Source organism: Pseudorasbora parva, chromosome 13 (genome assembly GCF_024679245.1).
Source record: "Pseudorasbora parva isolate DD20220531a chromosome 13, ASM2467924v1, whole genome shotgun sequence".
Lineage (NCBI taxonomy): Eukaryota > Metazoa > Chordata > Actinopteri > Cypriniformes > Gobionidae > Pseudorasbora > Pseudorasbora parva.
Genome location: NC_090184.1, coordinates 45,932,581 through 45,952,483, shown reverse-complemented (window position 1 = coordinate 45,952,483; position 19,903 = coordinate 45,932,581). Strand labels below are relative to the sequence as shown.

Below are 19,903 nucleotides of genomic sequence, written 5' to 3'. Positions count from 1 at the left end.
TAGTTACAGCGTAAGTGTGAATCTGCTGTTGTGAATTAAAGTGGTGTTTGTTCCCCTCTTGTTTCGTGTAGTTACAGCGTAAGTGTGAATCTGCTGTTGTGAATTAAAGTGGTGTTTGTTCCCCTCGTTTCGTGTAGTTACAGCGTAAGTGTGAATCTGCTGTTGTGAATTAAAGTGGTGTTTGTTCCCCTCTTGTTTCGTGTAGTTACAGCGTAAGTGTGAATCTGCTGTTGTAAATTAAAGTGGTGTTTGTTCCCCTCTTGTTTCGTGTAGTTACAGCGTAAGTGTGAATCTGCTGTTGTGAATTAAAGTGGTGTTTGTTCCCCTCGTTTCGTGTAGTTACAGCGTAAGTGTGAATCTGCTGTTGTGAATTAAAGTGGTGTTTGTTCCCCTCTTGTTTCGTGTAGTTACAGCGTAAGTGTGAATCTGCTGTTGTGAATTAAAGTGGTGTTTGTTCCCCTCTTGTTTCGTGTAGTTACAGCGTAAGTGTGAATCTGCTGTTGTGAATTAAAGTGGTGTTTGTTCCCCTCTTGTTTCGTGTAGTTACAGCGTAAGTGTGAATCTGCTGTTGTAAATTAAAGTGGTGTTTGTTCCCCTCTTGTTTCGTGTAGTTACAGCGTAAGTGTGAATCTGCTGTTGTGAATTAAAGTGGTGTTTGTTCCCCTCGTTTCGTGTAGTTACAGCGTAAGTGTGAATCTGCTGTTGTGAATTAAAGTGGTGTTTGTTCCCCTCGTTTCGTGTAGTTACAGCGTAAGTGTGAATCTGCTGTTGTGAATTAAAGTGGTGTTTGTTCCCCTCTTGTTTCGTGTAGTTACAGCGTAAATGTGAATCTGCTGTTGTGAATTAAAGTGGTGTTTGTTCCTCTCGTTTGGTGTAGTTACAGGGTAAGTACAATAATAATAAATAAAAAAATCGTTTTTCAAATAAAGGTTTCTGAGTGATATCAGATTTTGTACGATTTTTTTATTGTAAACAAGAGGGGAACAAACACCACTTTAATTCACAGCCGCAGATTCACACTTACCCTGTAACTACACCGATAATTACCAATTAATAAAAAAAATACAGTATAAATGATTTGTTAATTTTCCTGATAGTTACCCCTTTATTCCACCAACATTACATATTGTTCACTTATACCTAAACATACTTACTTTATAGTTACACTATAATAACCAAAAGTTATGCTGTATATTCGCTTTGCTTGCGCAGTTTCCGGGCCGTAATACCAAATAAACTTAACTCAAAGGGAAAACATTATTTTATGACTCCATTGGCAGATATTTGATGTATTTTTCATTAAGCAAGACTCAATATCTTCAGTCTTTTTACTTCTTCTTCGTCTTGATTTGAGATTATTTAGATATGTGACCCTGGACCACCAAACCATTTTTTTTTTGATTGAATAAATAAGTTGAATAAATAATATTTCCATTAATGCCAAAAAAGTCAAAATATTTCGAAAATCTCCTTTAGAGTTGTCCAAATGAAGTCCTTAGCAATGCATATTACTACTAATAATAAATTTATTATATATTTACGGCAGGACATTTACTAAATATCTTCATGGAACATGATCTTAATATCCTAATGATTTTTGGCATAAAGAAAAATGTATAATTTTGACATGATGTATTAACATGATGTATTCTTGGCTATCGCCACAGATATACCAGTGAGATTATGACTGGTGTTGCGCTCAAGGGTCACATTTGTGCTGGAAAACAACAAACACTGAGGAAGAACGTCACATTTGCAGTGTTTTTAAATGCTTCCTGCCGTCAGATGAAAACTTATGACATTATTATTGCAGTCTTTACACGTTTAGCGCAGAGGTTAAAGTTCATCAGTAATATATTAAAGGACATCGGCTGACTACATTTACATTCAGATACACTGCAGCACATGAACTATATGCCAAAATATGAAGAAGGCACATTCTCTTTCAAAGACAGGATAAAAAAATAAGACATAACGACACACAGCTGGAATCAAAACCTCGCTCAGTCGTTTATAAGCTGCTGTCCTGTAAAAGAGGCTCGTTGTCCTCGTCGCTCACAGGAACGGAGCCGCTTTCAGGGTTTATTTCTCCGCTTATGGGCTCCGTCATGACCCGATTGCTGCACGTCTTCACGACCGGATCCTGTTGAGTCGGAATGAAAACCGCCACCAGAAGCGCCAGCACAACCGTACACGCGCCGAACAGGAAGGGAGGGCCTGGAATAACAGGCTTCTGGAAGACAAAAGATGGAGGAGCTGCAGGAATACTGTACACACTTTGTCTTGTTTATAGTCTAAATATATACAAATTCTTACATTAAGAAAAATGTACTAGACAAGTACAAATTATTGTCTTGATTTGGGGGAAAATAACTCAAAATGAAGAGAGTTTTTGCTTTAAATAAGATAAATAATCTGCCAATGGGGTGAGAAAAATAGTTGTTTTAAGATGATTTTGCTTATCCCATTGGCAGATTATTTATCTTATTTTAAGCAAAAACTCTCTTCATTTTGAGTTATTTTTTCCAAAAACAAGACAATTACTTTTGCAGTCTAGTAAATGTTTCTTAATGTAAGAATTTTTAGATACTTAGACTAGAAACAAGACAAAAATACTGAGTAAGAAGAGCATTTTTGCAGTGTACCAGACTGAATGACATTTAAATGCTCATAAACACTACCAAAACACACACACTGATGTCTATAAAGCGCAATAACAATCCTTTCAGACAGTTATAATTTAACTACGTGTCTTATTCATATCCGATACACATTATATAAGTAACTATACCCCTCACCCGTCACTTCCATGTATTTCGTGAGACGAGGATGAATTTACGTGATGTAAATCCGACAGATCTGGTGAGGAGGAAACTAACATGGCGCATTATAGATCAACTAACATGATCCTTGTGACAAACACATTCACTGACACATATTTGAAAATATGAATGCCAGATAGTTCATGATATAGTTAACATGTTATATCTTAAATAAAAAAGAAATAAATACATCTGTGATACAGCAGTGTCATGTGAGAAGCACGTCGCCATCGAAACAATAAGGCGATGAGTTCCTAAATATTTAGTCAGAGAATATGGTCATGTTTCAGCTAAATAAAGCTGAACCTTGAAAATGGTTTAAAAATAAAAATAAAATTGGAATAAAAAGCCATTCTCTCTCTCTCTCTCTCTCTCTCTCTCTCTCTCTCTCTCTCTCTCTCTCTCTCTTTAAAAAAAAGTAAAAGCAGCATCTCTGACCTCTTCGGTGCCGGGTGTGATGGGGTTTGGGACGGGGCTCATCTCCTTCAGCTCCACATTGAAGAGGAAGAATATGAATCCGAACATAGCCGGACCGAGTCCATTACAGAGACCTCGGATCCCGGTGATCATTCCCTGAACCGCTCCTAAAACAACACAGACTCCAATCATCAAATCACTGACGGATCCAGAGTTTGATGAACTTTTATGACGGACAGATGCACTTTTATGATGATAGATGCACTTTTATGATGATGGATGCACTTTTATGATGGACAGATGCTCTTTTATGATGGACAGATGCACTTTTATGATGGACAGATGCACTTTTATGATGGACAGATGCACTTTTATGATGGATAGATGCACTTTTATGACGGACAGATGCTCTTTTATGATGATAGATGCACTTTTATGACGGACAGATGCACTTTTATGATGATAGATGCACTTTTATGACGGATAGATGCACTTTTATGACGGACAGATGCACTTTTATGATGATAGATGCACTTTTATGATGATGGATGCACTTTTATGACGGATAGATGCACTTTTATGATGGATAGATGCTCTTTTATGATGGATAGATGCACTTTTATGACGGATAGATGCACTTTTATGACGGATAGATGCACTTTTATGATGATGGATGCACTTTTATGATGGATAGATGCACTTTTATGACAGATAGATGCACTTTTATGATGGATAGATGCACTTTTATGATGGATAGATGCACTTTTATGATGATAGATGCACTTTTATGATGGACAGATGCACTTTTATGATGGACAGATGCACTTTTATGACGGATAGATGCACTTTTATGATGGATAGATGCACTTTTATGACGGATAGATGCACTTTTATGACGGATAGATGCACTTTTATGATGATATATGCACTTTTATGATGGACTGATGCACTTTAATGACGGATAGATGCACTTTTATGATGACGGATGCACTTTTATGATGACGGATGCACTTTTATGACGGACAGATGCACTTTTATGACGGACAGATGCACTTTTATGACGGACAGATGCACTTTTATGACAGACAGATGCACTTTTATGACCGACAGATGCACTTTTATGACCGACAGATGCACTTTTATGACGGACAGATGCACTTTTATGATGATAGATGCACTTTTATGATGGATAGATGCACTTTTATGATGGATAGATGCACTTTAATGATGATAGATGCACTTTAATGCTGGACAGATGCACTTTTATGATGACGGATGCACTTTTATGACGGACAGATGCACTTTTATGACGGACAGATGCACTTTTATGACGGATAGATGCACTTTTATGACAGACAGATGCACTTTTATGACGGACAGATGCACTTTTATGACGGACAGATGCACTTTTATGACAGACAGATGCACTTTTATGATGGATAGATGCACTTTTATGATGATAGATGCACTTTTATGATGGATAGATGCACTTTTATGATGATAGATGCACTTTTATGATGGACAAATGCACTTTTATGATGGACAGATGCACTTTTATGATGGACAGATGCACTTTTATGATGATGGATGCACTTTTATGATGGATAGATGCACTTTTATGAGGGATAGATGCACTTTTATGAGGGATAGATGCACTTTTATGACGGATAGATGCACTTTTATGACGGATAGATGCACTTTTATGACGGATAGATGCACTTTTATGACGGATAGATGCACTTTTATGATGGATAGATGCACTTTTATGATGGATAGATGCACTTTTATGATGGATAGATGCACTTTTATGATGATAGATGCACTTTAATGCTGGACAGATGCACTTTTATGATGATAGATGCACTTTTATGATGATAGATGCACTTTCATGACGGACAGATGCACTTTTATGATGATAGATGCACTTTTATGATGGATAGATGCACTTTTATGATGATAGATGCACTTTAATGCTGGACAGATGCACTTTTATGATGACGGATGCACTTTTATGACGGACAGATGCACTTTTATGACGGACAGATGCACTTTTATGACGGATAGATGCACTTTTATGACGGACCGATGCACTTTTATGACAGACAGATGCACTTTTATGACGGACAGATGCACTTTTATGACGGACAGATGCACTTTTATGACGGACAGATGCACTTTTATGACGGACAGATGCACTTTTATGACAGACAGATGCACTTTTATGATGGATATATGCACTTTTATGATGATAGATGCACTTTTATGATAGATAGATGCACTTTTATGATGATAGATGCACTTTTATGATGGACAAATGCACTTTTATGATGGACAGATGCACTTTTATGATGGACAGATGCACTTTTATGATGATGGATGCACTTTTATGATGGATAGATGCACGTTTATGAGGGATAGATGCACTTTTATGACGGATAGATGCACTTTTATGACGGATAGATGCACTTTTATGAGGGATAGATGCACTTTTATGACGGATAGATGCACTTTTATGAGGGATAGATGCACTTTTATGACGGATAGATGCACTTTTATGATGGATAGATGCACTTTTATGATGGATAGATGCACTTTTATGACGGACAGATGCACTTTTATGATGATAGATGCACTTTTATGATGGATAGATGCACTTTTATGATGATAGATGCACTTTAATAGATGCACTTTAATGCTGGACAGATGCACTTTTATGATGACGGATGCACTTTTATGACGGACAGATGCACTTTTATGACGGACAGATGCACTTTTATGACGGATAGATGCACTTTTATGACGGACCGATGCACTTTTATGACAGACAGATGCACTTTTATGACGGACAGATGCACTTTTATGACGGACAGATGCACTTTTATGACGGACAGATGCACTTTTATGACAGACAGATGCACTTTTATGATGGATAGATGCACTTTTATGATGATAGATGCACTTTTATGATGGATAGATGCACTTTTATGATGATAGATGCACTTTTATGATGGACAGATGCACTTTTATGATGATAGATGCACTTTTATGATGATGGATGCACTTTTATGACGGATAGATGCACTTTTATGATGGATAGATGCTCTTTTATGATGGATAGATGCACTTTTATGACGGATAGATGCACTTTTATGACGGATAGATGCACTTTTATGATGATGGATGCACTTTTATGATGGATAGATGCACTTTTATGACGGATAGATGCACTTTTATGATGGATAGATGCACTTTTATGATGGATAGATGCACTTTTATGACGGATAGATGCACTTTTATGACGGATAGATGCACTTTTATGACGGATAGATGCACTTTTATGACGGATAGATGCACTTTTATGACGATGGATGCACTTTTATGATGGATAGATGCACTTTTATGACGGATAGATGCACTTTTATGACGGATAGATGCACTTTTATGATGATAGATGCACTTTTATGACGGATAGACGCACTTTTATGACGGATAGATGCACTTTTATGACGATGGATGCACTTTTATGATGGATAGATGCACTTTTATGATGGATAGATGCACTTTTATGATGATAGATGCACTTTTATGATGGATGGATGCACTTTTATGATGGATAGATGCACTTTTATGACAGATAGATGCACTTTTATGATGGATAGATGCACTTTTATGATGGATAGATGCACTTTTATGATGATAGATGCACTTTTATGACGGACAGATGCACTTTTATGACGGATAGATGCACTTTTATGACAGAAAGATGCACTTTTATGATGGATAGATGCACTTTTATGATGGATAGATGCACTTTTATGATGGATAGATGCACTTTTATGACGGACAGATGCACTTTTATGACAGATAGATGCACTTTTATGACGGATAGATGCACTTTTATGACAGATAGATGCACTTTTATGACGGATAGATGCACTTTTATGACGGATAGATGCACTTTTATGACGGATAGATGCACTTTTATGATGGATAGATGCACTTTTATGACGGACAGATGCACTTTTATGATGGATAGATGCACTTTTATGACGGATAGATGCACTTTTATGACGGACAGATTCACTTTTATGACGGATAGATGCACTTTTATGACGGATAGATGCACTTTTATGATGATAGATGCACTTTTATGATGACGGATGCACTTTTATGATGACGGATGCACTTTTATGACGGACAGATGCACTTTTATGACGGACAGATGCACTTTTATGACGGATAGATGCACTTTTATGATGATGGATGCACTTTTATGATGATGGATGCACTTTTATGACGGATAGATGCACTTTTATGATGATGGATGCACTTTTATGATGATGGATGCACTTTTATGATGATGGATGCACTTTTATGACAGATAGATGCACTTTTATGATGGACAGATGCACTTTTATGATGAACAGATGCACTTTTATGATGGATAGATGCACTTTTATGATGGATAGATGCACTTTTATGATGGATAGATGCACTTTTATGATGATAGATGCACTTTTATGATGGATAGATGCACTTTTATGATGATAGATGCACTTTTATGATGGACAGAAGCACTTTTATGATGATAGATGCACTTTTATGATGATGGATGCACTTTTATGACGGATAGATGCACTTTTATGACGGATAGATGCACTTTTATGATGGATATATGCTCTTTTATGATGGATAGATGCACTTTTATGACGGATAGATGCACTTTTATGACGGATAGATGCACTTTTATGATGATGGATGCACTTTTATGATGGATAGATGCACTTTTATGACGGATAGATGCACTTTTATGATGGATAGATGCACTTTTATGATGGATAGATGCACTTTTATGACGGATAGATGCACTTTTATGACGGATAGATGCACTTTTATGACGGATAGATGCACTTTTATGATGATAGATGCACTTTTATGACGGACAGATGCACTTTTATGACGGACAGATGCACTTTTATGACGGATAGATGCACTTTTATGACGATGGATGCACTTTTATGACGGATAGATGCACTTTTATGACGGATAGATGCACTTTTATGACGGATAGATGCACTTTTATGACGGATAGATGCACTTTTATGACGATGGATGCACTTTTATGATGGATAGATGCACTTTTATGAGGATAGATGCACTTTTATGATGGATAGATGCACTTTTATGATGATAGATGCACTTTTATGACAGATAGATGCACTTTTATGATGGATAGATGCACTTTTATGATGGATAGATGCACTTTTATGATGATAGATGCACTTTTATGACGGACAGATGCACTTTTATGACGGATAGATGCACTTTTATGACAGATAGATGCACTTTTATGATGGATAGATGCACTTTTATGATGGATAGATGCACTTTTATGATGGATAGATGCACTTTTATGACGGACAGATGCACTTTTATGACAGATAGATGCACTTTTATGACGGATAGATGCACTTTTATGACAGATAGATGCACTTTTATGACGGATAGATGCACTTTTATGACGGATAGATGCACTTTTATGACGGATAGATGCACTTTTATGATGGATAGATGCACTTTTATGACGGACAGATGCACTTTTATGACGGACAGATGCACTTTTATGATGGATAGATGCACTTTTATGACGGATAGATGCACTTTTATGACGGACAGATGCACTTTTATGACGGACAGATTCACTTTTATGACGGATAGATGCACTTTTATGACGGATAGATGCACTTTTATGATGATAGATGAAATTTTATGATGATGGATGCACTTTTATGATGACGGATGCACTTTTATGATGACGGATGCACTTTTATGACGGACAGATGCACTTTTATGACGGACAGATGCACTTTTATGACGGATAGATGCACTTTTATGATGATGGATGCACTTTTATGATGATGGATGCACTTTTATGACGGATAGATGCACTTTTATGATGATGGATGCACTTTTATGATGATGGATGCACTTTTATGATGATGGATGCACTTTTATGACAGATAGATGCACTTTTATGATGATAGATGCACTTTTATGATGAACAGATGCACTTTTATGATGGATAGATGCACTTTTATGATGGATAGATGCACTTTTATGATGGATAGATGCACTTTTATGAGGATAGATACACTTTTATGATGGATAGATGCACTTTTATGACAGATAGATGCACTTTTATGATGGATAGATGCACTTTTATGATGATAGATGCACTTTTATGACGGACAGATGCACTTTTATGACGGATAGATGCACTTTTATGACGGATAGATGCACTTTTATGACGGACAGATGCACTTTTATGACGGACAGATGCACTTTTATGACGGATAGATGCACTTTTATGACAGATAGATGCACTTTTATGACGGATAGATGCACTTTTATGACGGACAGATGCACTTTTATGACGGATAGATGCACTTTTATGATGGATAGATGCACTTTTATGATGATAGATGAAATTTTATGATGACGGATGCACTTTTATGATGACGGATGCACTTTTATGACGGACAGATGCACTTTTATGACGGACAGATGCACTTTTATGATGACGGATGCACTTTTATGACGGACAGATGCACTTTTATGACAGACAGATGCACTTTTATGACCGACAGATGCACTTTTATGACGGACAAATGCACTTTTATGACGGACAGATGCACTTTTATGATGGATAGATGCACTTTTATGATGATAGATGCACTTTAATGCTGGACAGATGCACTTTTATGATGACGGATGCACTTTTATGACGGACAGATGCACTTTTATGACGGACAGATGCACTTTTATGAGGGATAGATGCACTTTTATGATGGATAGATGCACTTTTATGACGGACCGATGCACTTTTATGACAGACAGATGCACTTTTATGACGGACAGATGCACTTTTATGACGGACAGATGCACTTTTATGACAGACAGATGCACTTTTATGATGGATAGATGCACTTTTATGATGATAGATGCACTTTTATGATGGATAGATGCACTTTTATGATGATAGATGCACTTTTATGATGGACAAATGCACTTTTATGATGGACAGATGCACTTTTATGATGGACAGATGCACTTTTATGATGGATAGATGAACTTTTATGAGGGATAGATGCACTTTTATGACGGATAGATGCACTTTTATGACGGATAGATGCACTTTTATGATTGATAGATGCACTTTTATGATGGACAGATGCACTTTAATGACGGACAGATGCACTTTAATGACGGATAGATGCACTTTTATGACGGATAGATGCACTTTAATGACGGATAGATAGACTTTTATGAGGGATAGATGCACTTTTATGATGATAGATGCACTTTTATGAGGGATAGATGCACTTTTATGACGGATAGATGCACTTTTATGATGGACGGATGCACTTTTATGATGGACGGATGCACTTTTATGATGGATAGATGCACTTTTATGATGGATAGATGCACTTTTATGATGATAGATGCACTTTTATGATGGACAGATGCACTTTTATGATGGACAGATGCACTTTTATGATGGATAGATGCACTTTTATGAGGATAGATGCACTTTTATGACGGACAGATGCACTTTTATGACGGATAGATGCACTTTTATGATGGATAGATGCACTTTTATGAGGGATAGATGCACTTTTATGACGGATAGATGCACTTTTATGAGGATAGATGCACTTTTATGATGGACTGATGCACTTTTATGATGGATAGATGCACTTTTATGAGGGATAGATGCACTTTTATGACGGATAGATGCACTTTTATGACGGATAGATGCACTTTTATGACGGATAGATGCACTTTTATGATGGATAGATGCACTTTTATGATGATATATGCACTTTTATGATGGACAGATGCACTTTAATGACGGATAGATGCACTTTTATGACGGATAGATGCACTTTAATGACGGATAGATAGACTTTTATGAGGGATAGATGCACTTTTATGATGATAGATGCACTTTTATGATGGATAGATGCACTTTTATGATGATAGATGCACTTTTATGATGGACAGATGCACTTTTATGATGGACAGATGCACTTTTATGACGGATAGATGCACTTTTATGATGGATAGATGCACTTTTAACGGATAGATGCACTTTTATGACGGATAGATGCACTTTTATGATGATATATGCACTTTTATGATGGACTGATGCACTTTAATGACGGATAGATGCACTTTTATGATGATAGATGAAATTTTATGATGATGGATGCACTTTTATAATGACGGATGCACTTTTATGATGACGGATGCACTTTTATGACGGACAGATGCACTTTTATGATGGACAGATGCACTTTTATGACAGACAGATGCACTTTTATGACCGACAGATGCACTTTTATGACCGACAGATGCACTTTTATGACGGACAGATGCACTTTTATGATGATAGATGCACTTTTATGATGGATAGATGCACTTTTATGATGATAGATGCACTTTAATGCTGGACAGATGCACTTTTATGATGACGGATGCACTTTTATGACGGACAGATGCACTTTTATGACGGATAGATGCACTTTTATGACGGACCGATGCACTTTTATGACAGATAGATGCACTTTTATGACGGACAGATGCACTTTTATGACGGACAGATGCACTTTTATGACAGACAGATGCACTTTTATGATGGATAGATGCACTTTTATGACAGACAGATGCACTTTTATGATGGATAGATGCACTTTTATGAAGGATAGATGCACTTTTATGATGATAGATGCACTTTTATGACGGATAGATGCACTTTTATGATGGATAGATGCACTTTTATGATGATAGATGCACTTTTATGACGGATAGATGCACTTTTATGACGGACCGATGCACTTTTATGACAGACAGATGCACTTTTATGACGGACAGATGCACTTTTATGACGGACAGATGTACTTTTATGACAGACAGATGCACTTTTATGATGGATAGATGCACTTTTATGACAGACAGATGCACTTTTATGATGGATAGATGCACTTTTATGATGATAGATGCACTTTTATGATGGATAGATGCACTTTTATGATGATAGATGCACTTTTATGATGGACAAATGCACTTTTATGATGGACAGATGCACTTTTATGATGGACAGATGCACTTTTATGATGATGGATGCACTTTTATGATGGATAGATGCACTTTTATGAGGGATAGATGCACTTTTATGACGGATAGATGCACTTTTATGACGGATAGATGCACTTTTATGACGGATAGATGCACTTTTATGATGGATAGATGCACTTTTATGATGATATATGCACTTTTATGATGGACAGATGCACTTTAATGATGGATAGATGCACTTTTATGACGGGTAGATGCACTTTAATGACGGATAGATAGACTTTTATGAGGGATAGATGCACTTTTATGATGATAGATGCACTTTTATGAGGGATAGATGCACTTTTATGACGGATAGATGCACTTTTATGATGAACAGATGCACTTTTATGATGGACAGATGCACTTTTATGATGGATAGATGCACTTTTATGATGATGGATGCACTTTTATGATGATAGATGCACTTTTATGATGATAGATGCACTTTTATGATGATGGATGCACTTTTATGATGGACAGATGCACTTTTATGATGACAGATGCACTTTTATGATGGATAGATGCACTTTTATGACGGACAGATGCACTTTTATGATGATAGATGCACTTTTATGACGGATAGATGCACTTTTATGACGGACAGATGCACTTTTATGATGATAGATGCACTTTTATGATGATGGATGCACTTTTATGACGGATAGATGCACTTTTATGATGGATAGATGCTCTTTTATGATGGATAGATGCACTTTTATGACGGATAGATGCACTTTTATGATGGATAGATGCACTTTTATGATGATGGATGCACTTTTATGATGATGGATGCACTTTTATGATGGATAGATGCACTTTTATGACGGATAGATGCACTTTTATGATGATAGATGCACTTTTATGACGGATAGATGCACTTTTATGACGGACAGATGCACTTTTATGATGATAGATGCACTTTTATGATGGATAGATGCACTTTTATGACGGATAGATGCACTTTTATGATGGATAGATGCACTTTTATGATGATAGATGCACTTTTATGACGGATAGATGCACTTTTATGACGATGGATGCACTTTTATGATGGATAGATGCACTTTTATGATGGATAGATGCACTTTTATGAGGATAGATGCACTTTTATGATGGATAGATGCACTTTTATGATGATAGATGCACTTTTATGATGGATGGATGCACTTTTATGATGGATAGATGCACTTTTATGACAGATAGATGCACTTTTATGATGGATAGATGCACTTTTATGATGGATAGATGCACTTTTATGATGATAAATGCACTTTTATGACGGACAGATGCACTTTTATGACGGATAGATGCACTTTTATGACAGATAGATGCACTTTTATGATGGATAGATGCACTTTTATGATGGATAGATGCACTTTTATGATGGATAGATGCACTTTTATGATGGACAGATGCACTTTTATGACAGATAGATGCACTTTTATGACGGATAGATGCACTTTTATGACGGATAGATGCACTTTTATGACGGATAGATGCACTTTTATGAAGGATAGATGCACTTTTATGACGGACAGATGCACTTTTATGACGGACAGATGCACTTTTATGATGGATAGATGCACTTTTATGACGGATAGATGCACTTTTATGACGGACAGATGCACTTTTATGACGGACAGATTCACTTTTATGATGATGGATGCACTTTTATGATGATGGATGCACTTTTATGACGGATAGATGCACTTTTATGATGATGGATGCACTTTTATGATGATGGATGCACTTTTATGACAGATAGATGCACTTTTATGATGATAGATGCACTTTTATGATGAACAGATGCACTTTTATGATGGATAGATGCACTTTTATGATGGATAGATGCACTTTTATGATGGATAGATGCACTTTTATGAGGATAGATGCACTTTTATGATGGATAGATGCACTTTTATGATGATAGATGCACTTTTATGATGGATGGATGCACTTTTATGATGGATAGATGCACTTTTATGACAGATAGATGCACTTTTATGATGGATAGATGCACTTTTATGATGGATAGATGCACTTTTATGATGATAGATGCACTTTTATGACGGACAGATGCACTTTTATGACGGATAGATGCACTTTTATGACGGACAGATGCACTTTTATGACGGACAGATGCACTTTTATGACGGATAGATGCACTTTTATGACGGATAGATGCACTTTTATGACGGACAGATGCACTTTTATGACGGACAGATGCACTTTTATGACGGACAGATGCACTTTTATGACGGATAGATGCACTTTTATGACGGATAGATGCACTTTTATGACGGACAGATGCACTTTTATGACGGACAGATGCACTTTTATGACGGATAGATGCACTTTTATGACGGATAGATGCACTTTTATGACGGATAGATGCACTTTTATGACGGACAGATGCACTTTTATGACGGATAGATGCACTTTTATGACGGATAGATGCACTTTTATGACGGACAGATGCACTTTTATGACGGATAGATGCACTTTTATGACGGATAGATGCACTTTTATGACGGATAGATGCACTTTTATGACGGACAGATGCACTTTTATGACGGACAGATGCACTTTTATGACGGACAGATGCACTTTTATGATGGATAGATGCACTTTTATGATGATAGATGAAATTTTATGATGACGGATGCACTTTTATGATGACGGATGCACTTTTATGACGGACAGATGCACTTTTATGACGGACAGATGCACTTTTATGACGGACAGATGCACTTTTATGACAGACAGATGCACTTTTATGACGGACAGATGCACTTTTATGACGGACAGATGCACTTTTATGATGATAGATGCACTTTTATGATGATAGAAGCACTTTTATGATGATAGATGCACTTTAATGCTGGACAGATGCACTTTTATGATGACGGATGCACTTTTATGACGGACAGATGCACTTTTATGACGGATAGATGCACTTTTATGATGGACAAATGCACTTTTATGATGGACAGATGCACTTTTATGATGGACAGATGCACTTTTATGATGGATAGATGCACTTTTATGAGGGATAGATGCACTTTTATGATGGATAGATGCACTTTTATGATGATATATGCACTTTTATGATGGACAGATGCACTTTAATGACGGATAGATGCACTTTTATGACGGATAGATGCACTTTAATGACGGACAGATGCACTTTTATGATGGATAGATGCACTTTTATGATGATAGATGCACTTTTATGATAAACAGATGCACTTTTATGATGGACAGATGCACTTTTATGATGGATAGATGCTCTTTTATGAGGATAGATGCACTTTTATGACGGACAGATGCACTTTTATGACGGATAGATGCACTTTTATGATGGATAGATGCACTTTTATGAGGGATAGATGCACTTTTATGACGGATAGATGCACTTTTATGAGGATAGATGCACTTTTATGAGGATAGATGCACTTTTATGATGGACTGATGCACTTTTATGATGGATAGATGCACATTTATGAGGGATAGATGCACTTTTATGACGGATAGATGCACTTTTATGAGGGATAGATGCACTATTATGACGGATAGATGCACTTTTATGATGGATAGATGCACTTTTATGATGATATATGCACTTTTAGGATGGACAGATGCACTTTTATGACGGACAGATGCACTTTTATGACGGACAGATGCACTTTTATGACAGATAGATGCACTTTTATGACGGATAGATGCACTTTTATGACAGATAGATGCACTTTTATGACGGATAGATGCACTTTTATGACGGATAGATGCACTTTTATGACGGATAGATGCACTTTTATGAAGGATAGATGCACTTTTATGACGGACAGATGCACTTTTATGACGGACAGATGCACTTTTATGATGGATAGATGCACTTTTATGACGGATAGATGCACTTTTATGACGGACAGATTCACTTTTATGATGATGGATGCACTTTTATGACGGATAGATGCACTTTTATGATGATGGATGCACTTTTATGATGATGGATGCACTTTTATGACAGATAGATGCACTTTTATGATGATAGATGCACTTTTATGATGAACAGATGCACTTTTATGATGGATAGATGCACTTTTATGATGGATAGATGCACTTTTATGATGGATAGATGCACTTTTATGAGGATAGATGCACTTTTATGATGGACAGATGCACTTTTATGATGGACAGATGCACTTTTATGAGGGATAGATGCACTTTTATGACGGATAGATGCACTTTTATGATGGACAGATGCACTTTTATGATGGACAGATGCACTTTTATGATGGATAGATGCACTTTTATGATGATAGATGCACTTTTATGATAAACAGATGCACTTTTATGATGGACAGATGCACTTTTATGATGGATAGATGCTCTTTTATGAGGATAGATGCACTTTTATGACGGACAGATGCACTTTTATGACGGATAGATGCACTTTTATGATGGATAGATGCACTTTTATGAGGGATAGATGCACTTTTATGACGGATAGATGCACTTTTATGAGGATAGATGCACTTTTATGAGGATAGATGCACTTTTATGATGGACTGATGCACTTTTATGATGGATAGATGCACATTTATGAGGGATAGATGCACTTTTATGACGGATAGATGCACTTTTATGAGGGATAGATGCACTATTATGACGGATAGATGCACTTTTATGATGGATAGATGCACTTTTATGATGATATATGCACTTTTAGGATGGACAGATGCACTTTTATGACGGACAGATGCACTTTTATGACGGACAGATGCACTTTTATGACAGATAGATGCACTTTTATGACGGATAGATGCACTTTTATGACAGATAGATGCACTTTTATGACGGATAGATGCACTTTTATGACGGATAGATGCACTTTTATGACGGATAGATGCACTTTTATGAAGGATAGATGCACTTTTATGACGGACAGATGCACTTTTATGACGGACAGATGCACTTTTATGATGGATAGATGCACTTTTATGACGGATAGATGCACTTTTATGACGGACAGATTCACTTTTATGATGATGGATGCACTTTTATGACGGATAGATGCACTTTTATGATGATGGATGCACTTTTATGATGATGGATGCACTTTTATGACAGATAGATGCACTTTTATGATGATAGATGCACTTTTATGATGAACAGATGCACTTTTATGATGGATAGATGCACTTTTATGATGGATAGATGCACTTTTATGATGGATAGATGCACTTTTATGAGGATAGATGCACTTTTATGATGGATAGATGCACTTTTATGATGATAGATGCACTTTTATGATGGATGGATGCACTTTTATGATGGATAGATGCACTTTTATGACAGATAGATGCACTTTTATGATGGATAGATGCACTTTTATGATGGATAGATGCACTTTTATGATGATAGATGCACTTTTATGACGGACAGATGCACTTTTATGACGGATAGATGCACTTTTATGACGGATAGATGCACTTTTATGACGGACAGATGCACTTTTATGACGGATAGATGCACTTTTATGACGGATAGATGCACTTTTATGACGGACAGATGCACTTTTATGACGGACAGATGCACTTTTATGATGGACAGATGCACTTTTATGATGGACAGATGCACTTTTATGATGGATAGATGCACTTTTATGATGGATAGATGCACTTTTATGATGATAGATGCACTTTTATGATGGACAGATGCACTTTTATGATGGATAGATGCACTTTTATGATGGATGGATGGATGCACTTTTATGATGGATAGATGCACTTTTATGATGGATAGATGCACTTTTATGACGGATAGATGCACTTTTATGACGGACAGATGCACTTTTATGACGGATAGATGCACTTTTATGACGGATAGATGCACTTTTATGACGGATAGATGCACTTTTATGACGGACAGATGCACTTTTATGACGGACAGATGCACTTTTATGACGGACAGATGCACTTTTATGATGGATAGATGCACTTTTATGATGATAGATGAAATTTTATGATGACGGATGCACTTTTATGATGACGGATGCACTTTTATGACGGACAGATGCACTTTTATGACGGACAGATGCACTTTTATGACGGACAGATGCACTTTTATGACAGACAGATGCACTTTTATGACGGACAGATGCACTTTTATGACGGACAGATGCACTTTTATGATGATAGATGCACTTTTATGATGATAGATGCACTTTTATGATGATAGATGCACTTTAATGCTGGACAGATGCACTTTTATGATGACGGATGCACTTTTATGACGGACAGATGCACTTTTATGACGGATAGATGCACTTTTATGATGGACAAATGCACTTTTATGATGGACAGATGCACTTTTATGATGGACAGATGCACTTTTATGATGGATAGATGCACTTTTATGAGGGATAGATGCACTTTTATGATGGATAGATGCACTTTTATGATGATATATGCACTTTTATGATGGACAGATGCACTTTAATGACGGATAGATGCACTTTTATGACGGATAGATGCACTTTAATGACGGATAGATAGACTTTTATGAGGGATAGATGCACTTTTATGATGATAGATGCACTTTTATGAGGGATAGATGCACTTTTATGACGGATAGATGCACTTTTATGATGGACAGATGCACTTTTATGATGGACAGATGCACTTTTATGATGGATAGATGCACTTTTATGATGATAGATGCACTTTTATGATAAACAGATGCACTTTTATGATGGACAGATGCACTTTTATGATGGATAGATGCTCTTTTATGAGGATAGATGCACTTTTATGACGGACAGATGCACTTTTATGACGGATAGATGCACTTTTATGATGGATAGATGCACTTTTATGAGGGATAGATGCACTTTTATGACGGATAGATGCACTTTTATGAGGATAGATGCACTTTTATGAGGATAGATGCACTTTTATGATGGACTGATGCACTTTTATGATGGATAGATGCACATTTATGAGGGATAGATGCACTTTTATGACGGATAGATGCACTTTTATGAGGGATAGATGCACTATTATGACGGATAGATGCACTTTTATGATGGATAGATGCACTTTTATGATGATATATGCACTTTTAGGATGGACAGATGCACTTTAATGACGGATAGATGCACTTTTATGACGGATAGATGCACTTTAATGACGGATAGATAGACTTTTATGAGGGATAGATGCACTTTTATGATGATAGATGCACTTTTATGAGGGATAGATGCACTTTTATGACGGATAGATGCACTTTTATGATGGACAGATGCACTTTTATGATGGACAGATGCACTTTTATGATGGACAGATGCACTTTTATGACGGATAGATGCACTTTTATGATGGATAGATGCACTTTTATGACGGATAGATGCACTTTTATGACGGATAGATGCACTTTTATGATGATATATGCACTTTTATGATGGACAGATGCACTTTAAT

The 19,903-nt window shown here is 36.6% G+C and overlaps 1 protein-coding gene across 2 annotated transcripts in view; it reads right to left on the bottom strand.

The window, feature by feature from the left end:
* Positions 1-868: 868 nt before the first annotated feature.
* Positions 869-19,903, bottom strand: part of mfsd14bb (major facilitator superfamily domain containing 14Bb) — a 47,666-nt gene continuing 28,631 nt past the window's right edge. Inside the window, exons 11-12 of one of the 2 annotated variants that reach the window (XM_067412831.1) lie at positions 3,261-3,406; positions 869-2,233 (exon numbers count right to left, since the gene is read on the bottom strand). In XM_067412831.1, coding sequence (XP_067268932.1) covers positions 2,012-2,233; positions 3,261-3,406 — 368 coding nt within the window. In that variant the 3' untranslated portion in view covers positions 869-2,011. The remainder of the gene's footprint in view (positions 2,234-3,260; positions 3,407-19,903) is intronic. The other variant, XM_067412830.1, reaches the window with a different exon arrangement.